The 10,093-nt window shown below is 36.5% G+C and overlaps 1 protein-coding gene and 1 pseudogene across 1 annotated transcript in view; both read left to right on the forward strand.

Annotated features, from left to right (window-relative positions):
• Positions 1–619: 619 nt before the first annotated feature.
• On the forward strand, positions 620–2,111 carry LOC136833053 (uncharacterized; annotated as a pseudogene).
• Positions 2,112–4,603: 2,492 nt separating this feature from the next.
• LOC136833554 (uncharacterized) overlaps positions 4,604–10,093 on the forward strand; it is a 5,582-nt gene continuing 92 nt past the window's right edge. Inside the window, exons 1-6 of the mRNA XM_067095772.1 lie at positions 4,604–4,813; positions 5,124–5,175; positions 5,558–5,630; positions 5,884–6,099; positions 8,711–8,838; positions 9,903–10,093. The exon at positions 9,903–10,093 is cut by the window's right edge and continues 92 nt beyond it. Coding sequence (XP_066951873.1) covers positions 4,798–4,813; positions 5,124–5,175; positions 5,558–5,630; positions 5,884–6,099; positions 8,711–8,838; positions 9,903–10,041 — 624 coding nt within the window. The 5' untranslated portion in view covers positions 4,604–4,797 and the 3' untranslated portion in view covers positions 10,042–10,093. The remainder of the gene's footprint in view (positions 4,814–5,123; positions 5,176–5,557; positions 5,631–5,883; positions 6,100–8,710; positions 8,839–9,902) is intronic.

The following is a 10,093-nucleotide window of genomic DNA, read 5'->3' on the forward strand; positions in this document are numbered from 1 at the left end:
TATATATATATATATTATACTTGTCCAAACGCAGTTTTGTTTTCGAAATTATAAAACCATAATTGCACGTTCATTCATCTGTCCGAATCTTGGTGAATATAAGCCTTCATCTTTGCGGTAGTATACGAAATACCTGTTCTCTTATACGAAGTTTCACCTTTGAATAATTATACCCTTTGTAATTATAATCGTTCGTTAATTCATCATACTTCATCTAGTACAATGAGTTAAGAAAGCTGGTGACAAGTGTTCTCAACGAATCCAGGGTAACACCACCCAATCTCTAGGCTATTTCAGTGACCTAGGTGGCTGTAATGCCAGATAATTTACAAGCAAGTAATCAGTCTAGCCTCTTGGAAAGTCAGAGTGGAAGTTCATCCCAAAGTAAATTCCTACGCACTTGTAACAAATCTTTTGAGAGGTTAAATGTGAACTAAAATGAGTTAGAAAATTAAACATTTTGTTTTTCGCTTTCAGCAGACTTCAGCGCTGTTTCAGCCGGCAGAGGTTACGAAGTTGGCTGGGATGTTGGCGGGTAAGGAAATATTTTTCTCTCGTGTTGTGATAAACTCCGCTTTTGTGTTGCTTTTAACGAACGCCACTTTAGTAGATACACTCCATGAACGAAGCCAATAGCTTTAGCTCTAATAAACACTCCTCCCTTCTGCAGATACCGTAGGCTCATCATTCTTATGACCTCTGTTAAACTCTTATTCTGTAGGTCTATGTCATACACTCCTACTGTAGTGTATATTTAAATTCAATAAACTTCTTTTTTATTTTGAACAGATACGAAGATTCGAGGTGGAACTGTGTAAAGCTCTTGGCCTCATCAGGGCCTCTAGGACTAATTGAACTTTTGAGAGCAAGTCTAGCTTATGTTTGCCGTAATGCGCTGTTTATATATATATATATATATCTCTCTCTATATCTATATGTATGTATATATATGTGTGTGTGTATAAATATATATAAATATATATGTGTGTCATATGTATGTGTTTCATATATATATATATATATATATATATATATATTATATATATATATACATATATGTGTGTGTGTGTGTGTAAATATATGTGTATATAGATATGAAAATATATATGTATGTATGTATGTATGGATATAAATTTATATATATATATATATATATATATATATATATATATATATATATATATAGTTTATATTATATAATCACATACATTACATACATAAGATACATACACATACATACATATTCATCAAAGTAAAACCTTCATTTCAGGACATAATAGAAGATATGACAAAGGAAAAAAAGGAGGAAGGAATGAGAAGGTCATTGAGGGGTCAAAGGTCAGTGAGCAGCTTGGCTTCAGGTCTCCTTCCATCTTTCTTCGGCGACAGATCTCAGGCTTTTGTCCAGACTTTGCCAGTTATCCTTTCTGCTGTTTTTGTTGGTAGTATATATATATATATATATATATATTTATATATATATATATATATATATATATATATACACATATACATATAACATATGTGTGTGTGTGAGTGCGTCTGTATTTATGTATGTATAATTCTATTATACTTTCTTCCCAAATTTCTTTATGTTATTTTGCAAGATGATGCCAGTATGTCATGTTACGTAAATATTAACTTAAATAATAATAATTATAATAACAAAAACTTGTAAGTCTGTTTCCACCACCCGTGCTAATCTAGAAAGCTTCATTAAACAGATTTTTCTAGTAGCCTACTAGTGTCTAATGGATGATAACTTCTATTACAGAAAGAGATTTTCCTAGTACGAGTGTTTAATGTATATTACCTTTCATCACAGCACACTCTGGTAGATGTGAACGACGGTTACGAAGACCTTTCTTGCATGGAAAGAAGCCTCTGTGAGGCCAACCGTCAACTGGTCGAGACCTCGACGAACAATGGCGGCAGGTTCGTCGACGAGGCCACCGAACGGCTTATTGGCCTACCTGTTAACCCAAGTGGCAGCCAAGTCCTTCACAGGTTACGACTCGAAAAGCTATCAGAGGGCGCTGAAGGCAGGAGAGGCAGGCCGAGGGGGGGCGAACTGCCTATTGGTCTATCCTGTGGTGTGCGCTGCTGCCTGAACCGTCACAGGCCCTTTGGACGCCAACTCCATGGAGTTCCTTAAATCGTATGCGTGGTACATACTATCGCCGTTTAGCCTAAAAGATTTTGGAGAGGTCGTGTGGAAATTTACCGTAATATCATCATCATGATCATCGTCATCTATTACTGGGACTTAATGATGCACATAGCATCATAAAACTCTCGCGTTTGTCTCTTTCTTCATTTATCTCTTTCAAATTAAATCTGCTATTATCACTTCCTTCCCTCCTCCTCAAAAGTGTCCTTTTTCAGGATTCCCTTGCTTTCACTGTCAAATGAAGAAACGTTACGGATCTCTTCGCAAGTGACAAGTAAAAAATGACTTTATTTGTGAAAATCATTTTAGCCACTGTTTTCGTACGTTAAGTGTTAATAAAATACAAATTTAAATTGTAAATATGTTTATTTACCTTGTCTTTTCATGATTCTCAAATTTTGGAGAAACTACACCAATTCTTTGCCTATGTATCTAAGCTCAGCAATATCGAACATATTTCAGCTGTTGTTAATTATTTCTCCTTTGGGAAAATATACTTTATCAACATTACCAATTTTTCTTACGTGAAAATCCATTCCTTTATATCTAACGCCTGGCAACTGAAATCTGAAACAATAAACGTGTTATAGTCCATGATTTTTTTATATCCACAAAGCCACCATAGAAGAGGTTTACATGTCCCATGTACATTGGCTCTAAGAATCTTCACAAGACGTCCTGCCTCAGGAATTCCGTATTGAATCCCAGTGGTTCGTCCTGAGGCAAATCGTGATGTTTTTTATCAATTTAGTAAAAGCACAATGACTTGCTAGGCCTTTCGAGAGCATTCGGGAATGTTAATTTATGCCACCCAAAAAACTATTAGCTCCCTTTCGGTTACCGAGGTCCCAACATTACTTCCGAGGTTTTTTGGTGAGCTCTAAGAATGTTTATAGGATTTGATGTTATACAATACGCTCATAAAACTCACTACTTTCTTAATAGCAAATGGCCAGAGGTTTAGAGGCAATGGTGTGAGTATTATAAAACAGGAAAAGAGTCCTTTCAAGAACAAGTGGTTGAGGTTCAGAGAGAATGGTGTGTAATATATATATATATATATAGAAGATATATATATATATATATATATATATATATATATATATATATAACAGTTGTCTTGTCTTCAAGGCAGGTTAAGGATTTAAAAAACAGGCAGATAAGAAACATAGTATGATGATTCAAGTAGGCCTATATGTATATACTGTAGTTACATAAAGATGTTGATACTAACGTATAAGAATGCTTAGCGCTCTCGCTCCACTGATGACCTAATTAATGACCAGAGCATGAAGCAAAGATGTAACATCCGGTTTCAAATATCACTGACCCCAAAGTGTTACGTAGCAATTTTGGACAGTAATGGCTTCGACTGCGGAACACTCCCAGAAGAAATAACTCGCCCACACAGATGTTTCCTTGGTTATTTATCACGGCACTTTGATGAGGTTTACCGTACTGGAAAGCTCAACGCGTAGATCAAAGTATATTTGGTTCACCTACCAGAAAATATGTTATAAGTGAACATGACCATAAGCGCTGGCATTTCTCCACTACAGTCTAGGTTATAAGTGAACATGACCATAAACGCTATCATTTCTCCACTACAGTCTAGGTAGAACCCAGAAAGAATAACAAGTAAAAAATCAGGTTAGCATCAATGCGTTGAGTAGACCGTTGTTTATTGTTTATCTCTACAACGGAACGACGAAGTATATCATCCTCTCTAGAAAATAATCATACGTCAGCCAAAATTATGATTGATCTCAAAACCTTATTCACTCTAATTTGGCACATAAACCATACCCTAGCACAATTTTCACTAAATTTAAAATTTTAAGTAGGTCTAAAGAGATGGGTATCTATATGCTGTCACCTCCGTTGAGGGTGGCGTTATAGACTGTTAATAGCTACCCATCCCTTTCGACCTACATGAATTTAAATAGAAAATAAAAAGTAGTACAGTAAAGAAGTTAGTGCACTCGACTGCCTTTATTTAACACCAATTTTGACAGTTACGTGGAGGTGACGCTTTTGCGATAACTATAACTTGAGAAAATCCGGTTGACTGTCTTAAAATCTGATAATGAGATTTCATTCATGTACGTCAAAAGACATTAAAATCCTCGGTTCGTGAAAGAAAGATTGAATTAGAGTTGTTAAAAGTAATAGAAGCCCAAAACTTAAATTCGTTACCTGAATTTTGGAAACCCATGTGCGTGTTTTTGTGTTGAGGACATATCTAGATTTACAAGAATACTTAAATTGCGTGTGGCATTATTTAAGCATTGGATAGTATGCAACATTAGAGAGACTTCAACTTTTAAAAACAATAAAGAATTTGACGTTTAAGAGAGAAAAACGGCCGTTGCCATATGTGTCACGAAGGAATTTGAACTTCATAACCCCTGCCAGACGTAGAACTCTTCTCCTGAAGGTCCTTTATCCGTTAACCCCACTGGCTCCATGACCCGCTCTCGAGACCTAGGCTGAGGTTCCCTGATAATACCCTATACTGTAGTGTTCGGGCACTGGGCACGGAGGTGGTGGAGCTGCAAGTGTTTGTTCACGACACCAATTCCTAATTAGTGCGTTTGTTCAGGAATAAAAGACAGTGTGATTTAATCATGCAAAACGTTAACAGTGAGTTGCAAATGAATGTTCACCTCGTAAAAAATCGGAGTCTTATTTTTTAGCCTTTTAGTATATTAGCTTTTGTGAAAGGGCTTATTAGTAACAAGTGAGAGATAATTTTTAGTCTGATGTTGTAAATCAGTCCCGGAAACATTCACGAGAAACAACAATAGGCCTACAATAAGAACAATTAACAAACTTTATACTTTCAAGGTCAAACCCAAAAACATCCTTCCATTTTAACTTTGTAATTGGAATGCAGAAATGCAAAGCTTTTAAATGAATTACGTAGTTCCATAAATATTATTTTATTTTCTAGGTGCAGCAAGATCTATGGAGTATGAGCTAGGCAGAGGTGGTGGTGGATATGGGTAAGTAATTTAGCTATTCGTGTTTCTCGTAAGAAAAATGTATTGCAAGTCATCTTGTGTGGATATTATTCTATATATTTGTGTGTGTTACGCATGCTAACATATAAAATTATATTAACTTTAAGATGCCAGATAAGCTTCAATAAATCATATAAAACATACATAAATAGTTATGACTTTATTTGAGAACCGAGGTAGAAAGTTAATTGAGCCGGCCGCAGTATCAACGCATTCGCTGTAGCGGTGCGCTCGTATTCATAAACTCACATTTTAAGATAATTTTATCGAAAATATATTTCTAAAACTTCAGCTAAATTTAAAAGTACTCAGACTTCCTTATATAAGCAATGGTAATAATGATTAACATCTGTTGCATACTCAGGTACCATCGCTACGTCGACTGTAACTCAGCTCTGGCCGTGATTGGTTTCATTCTCTTCGTCGATATTCTGAGGGTATGACAACAAATCTTGTACTTTGTTGCATTTATTTTATTTCCGTCAAGTATTTCTGTGTTTTTGAAGGCTGATTGATAAGAAAACATTGGAGCGAATGCCGAGTGAGGGTTACTGTAGGCGTAGTAAGAATTTTAAAATGTTTGTCTGTGACGGTTAAGTCCGTTTACTGGTCTGTGAAAGTTAACATCTTAACTACACATACCCTATATCTCCTAAATTTTTTATTTAACAAAATCTACGACATCTACAGGACTTCATAGAAACAATCATAGAAAAGGAAGAAGAAGAAGAAGAAGGACGGGGAGCGGGTGGAGCGAGGAAGAGGCGGTGGGCTCCTGATGATGAGGTGTCTGCGAACTTCTGGCTTCCTCGAGAGGAACAAGAACCTGATGTTTTGGAATTCGTCAGCGAGGATGGCCCCCAACACCTTTTCCGATCCCTGCCAAAGATTTTGCCTCCTGTGTTGGTAAGTCTCTCTCTATTTCTCTCTCTCTCTCTTTAACGACTTCAGTAATGTAAACTGTTTCTCCAGAGGAAGCGATTTTTCTTAATATATGATTTAATGTCTATATTATTCCCGCTTTTATATAGAATCTTATAGATATAAACCGTTGATTTTAGTTGAAATTATATACAACAAACGGTAATTTGACCTCTTCAATAACCTTAGCTACTGTGAGACTGTGACGCCAGTTCACAAAAGGTTGTAGTCAGTTATCAGCCATTTATAGTCTTAGTAGCTCTTGGCTTCATGCATAAGAAGTTTCCCCACTTCAATTCTTATCATATATTAAGCAAAAGCCTTATTATATGTTAAACAATATATGCTCAGACAGGGAGACCTCTCAGTTATGCAGGTCCTAGAAGAACAAAGTACACGTGTCTTGAGTCTAATTGATAAGAGCTTTTCCGTTAAAAAGTAAAGACGGAAAACCGTTCGACAAGATCGTGAGCGGAACGCAGCCTTATTAAAGAAAGCCCTTCCTTTGTTCGTTATGAAGTTCTGCAATTGCACGCAATTATTCTATGTTAATTCATTACATTTATATTTTTTCCTGTTATCAGACAAAAGGAAATGTTGAAGGGTTATCTAAAGTATGGTTTAGTTGGGTCGTGTGTTTTCTTCAAACGAAACTAGGTCGTGATTTGACGGTTTTTTGACAAAGAATTCCTTGATGTTCGTATGCATGTGTGTTCTTGTTCTTATACGGCGGAAGTTACGATGACGGGAAATCATATGTAACAAAATTACTGGCTCGTTATGTACAGTATTACTACTAATACAACTAGTATTAGTAGCACTACTATAACTAATATTTGTAAACTGGTAGTACTAGTACAACTAGTACTAACAGTCCTAGTACAGCTATTACTAATAGTACTAGTATGACTAGTGCTAGTACAACTATAAGTACTAGCACAAGTCGTACTAGAACTAGCTGTACTAGTACTGTTAGTACTAGTGTGCCAGTACTATCTGTACTAGGACTACTAGTACTAGCTGTACTATTAGTACTAGCTGTAATCGTACTATTAGAACTAGTTGTACTACTATTAGTACTAGTTGCACTACTACTAGCTATACTAGTACCATTAAGCTGTACTATTATTATCACTAGTTGTACTAATACTACTGTACTAGGACTATTAGTACTAGCTATACTAATGCTATTAGTACTAGTTCTAGCAGTACTAGTACTAGCTGTACTAGTACAACTAGTGCTAATACAGCTAGTACTAGTACAACTAGTACTAATAGAATTTTACACTATACTCGGTACAGGCTACAGTAGTGATATTACTAGCGATAAACGATATCATCTGTCACTGAATGTAAAAGCTACGTTGCCTAAATAATCTCCATATAATGTAGAAAGTTACATTATATTTATCTGAGAAGTTTGACCGTAATTTTCTTTCATTAAACCTCTAATATTGCACTAGGAAGCACTTGGAACACATATGCGTACACAAACATTACCACAAACATGCACATACCTAAGCACTTGGAACACATATGCGTACACAAACATTACCACAAACACGCACATACCTAAGCACTTGGAACATATGCGTACACAAACATTACCACAAACACGCACATACCTAAGCACTTGGAACATATGCATACACAAACATTACCACAAACATGCACATACCTACACTACCTAAGCACAGACTTGAACATATATGCATATGCATTACACAAACAGCACATACTCCACACACAAAAACACGCACATACCTAAGCACAAACACACTTGGGAACACGCATACCCACACTTGAACATAAACTTTACCAAACAAACAAGGACTGGGAAAACACATATGCCACAAACATTACCACAACACGCACATAAAGCACTTGGAACACATACATGTTACTGATCACTACCATGAAACACGCACATACCTAAGCACTTAAGGAAATATATGCATTTTACACAAACACTCGGAACACATTGTGTGCACAACCACAAAACACACCTTTAAACATACATACCCTATACCACAAACACGCCACATTGGAACCTAAGAATACATATGAGTACAGAAACCTTACCACAAACACGCATATACCTAAATTTATACCTACAATATGTCATTACTGTAGAAAACTGCACAGTACACTCAGCTAGTCCTAGGTTTAATAAAATCACAATCACACTTAATTTATACAAAATATTTGCATTAAAAAAAACACAATTTATACCTCTCGCACATAACGTGGACATGCAACAACATTATTACAACCCATAATCATTCTTACACTTGATTTACTACAAACACCAGAGGGAAGAAATGAAACTCGGTTTTAGATCCTGACTGGTGTCGGCTTTACTGCTAACTAAGCTATCTTCAGAGGAATGGTACAAAGTGGTAGATACGCATAATATAAATGGTAGCGGGACAGTACATACGAACATACAAGCAGTCGCAAAACAAGTATTAGCACCTGACAAGCTTTTGTAAGCGGATTTGGAAAATTTGACCTATCACTAGTGAGGGTAGGACCTTATTTTATATTAGAAAAAATATATAATTGAAAATGTACATAGATACTCTCTCGTCTACAGGATGGTTGGATGAAGCAGAATAAAACTAAGCATCACACACAGTGCTTTCAGCAAAGCATTTGTCAGGCGAACTTCGTGCTTGCGAGAGATTACGGAGCTGCAGGAAGAATTATCGCTACTTTACTCAGGTGAGAGTCAGAGAGAGAGAGAGAGAGAGAGAGAGGAGAGATAACAGTGCATGACTCCAGGCTTCCAGGTTAGGATATTGTCTTGGTCAGGTCTTGCTATGTAGAGTCCAGCATTTTTTGCAATAGCGGCTGTTATGAGAGAGAGAGAGAGGAGAGAGAGAGAGAGAGAGAGAGAGAGAGAAAAGAGTGGGGCAGAAAAAGTCGTATAAAAATTTAGTTACTCTAAAAAAAACCTTTCCCCTAAAACCCAGGTAATCCCCCTGGCCTCGAAAATTATGGTCCTTAACATTTATGAATTAGTTTAACGATACCACCAAACCGTTGTATCTCGATTCTTATAAATCTGCTCCAATGTACTACAGTATATATTCATTTTTGAGGTATGATAACTGGACCCAGGCAGAGTCTGAATAGTCAAAAATAGACCAAAGAAATCGGATGTAAAATATCACAAAATAAAGCAATGCACTTGAAGCAACTTGCACAGCTAAGTACGAGGTAACTGGTACCAGTAACTGTTACTTAGTCAATTTTATTATCTATCTGGTGGATTTATGGCTATCTATCTGGTGAATATATATATATATATATATATATATATATATATTAGTGACCGATATAAGCGTTAAGCTAATATCGTCCTTTTTGGTCACCACATAGTCAGTAAAACTGCCATTTTCATTCTCTGATTTCACCAATTAAGGGTGAGTTCACCTAAGGCTGATGCATGTTTTACTGTAATTCTGAGTCACTAGTCACCGTATTACTTTTTGGAGTACGCCCTTGTGACAGTGCTCCGCCTGTCTTTTGTTTTTAATTGAAGAACTGGTTTATATCCACTCATATCCCACTTACAATTAATGGGTGAAATATTTTGCCGTGTCTGTGATAAAATGATATACGCACCGTTCTTTACGAGCGTAGAATGATATGGGTCATACAGTTGGATTTTTTTTTTTTTTTTTATGAAGCGTCAAATAACCGTGAAAATTGTATGGGTCCCGCTAAGAATGATGTCACTGCTGATAATAATGAGAGTAACGTTGGCAATTTATCTGTACCAGCAACGTTGTCAGCCACGCATTTCGAGGTTCCGAGGAGGAAGGGTTGCTAGAGGCTACGCTTCGTGCTGCCAGAACAGGAAGAAGAAGAAGCCATTGTTTACACGCCTATCCGGGGTGCCACGATCGTTCAACGTTATAGTCTTAGTTGCTCTTTGACCAGGATTCCGCTATAGCAACTGGATAGATTCCGG

This window comes from Macrobrachium rosenbergii, chromosome 51 (assembly GCF_040412425.1).
Source record: "Macrobrachium rosenbergii isolate ZJJX-2024 chromosome 51, ASM4041242v1, whole genome shotgun sequence".
Lineage (NCBI taxonomy): Eukaryota > Metazoa > Arthropoda > Malacostraca > Decapoda > Palaemonidae > Macrobrachium > Macrobrachium rosenbergii.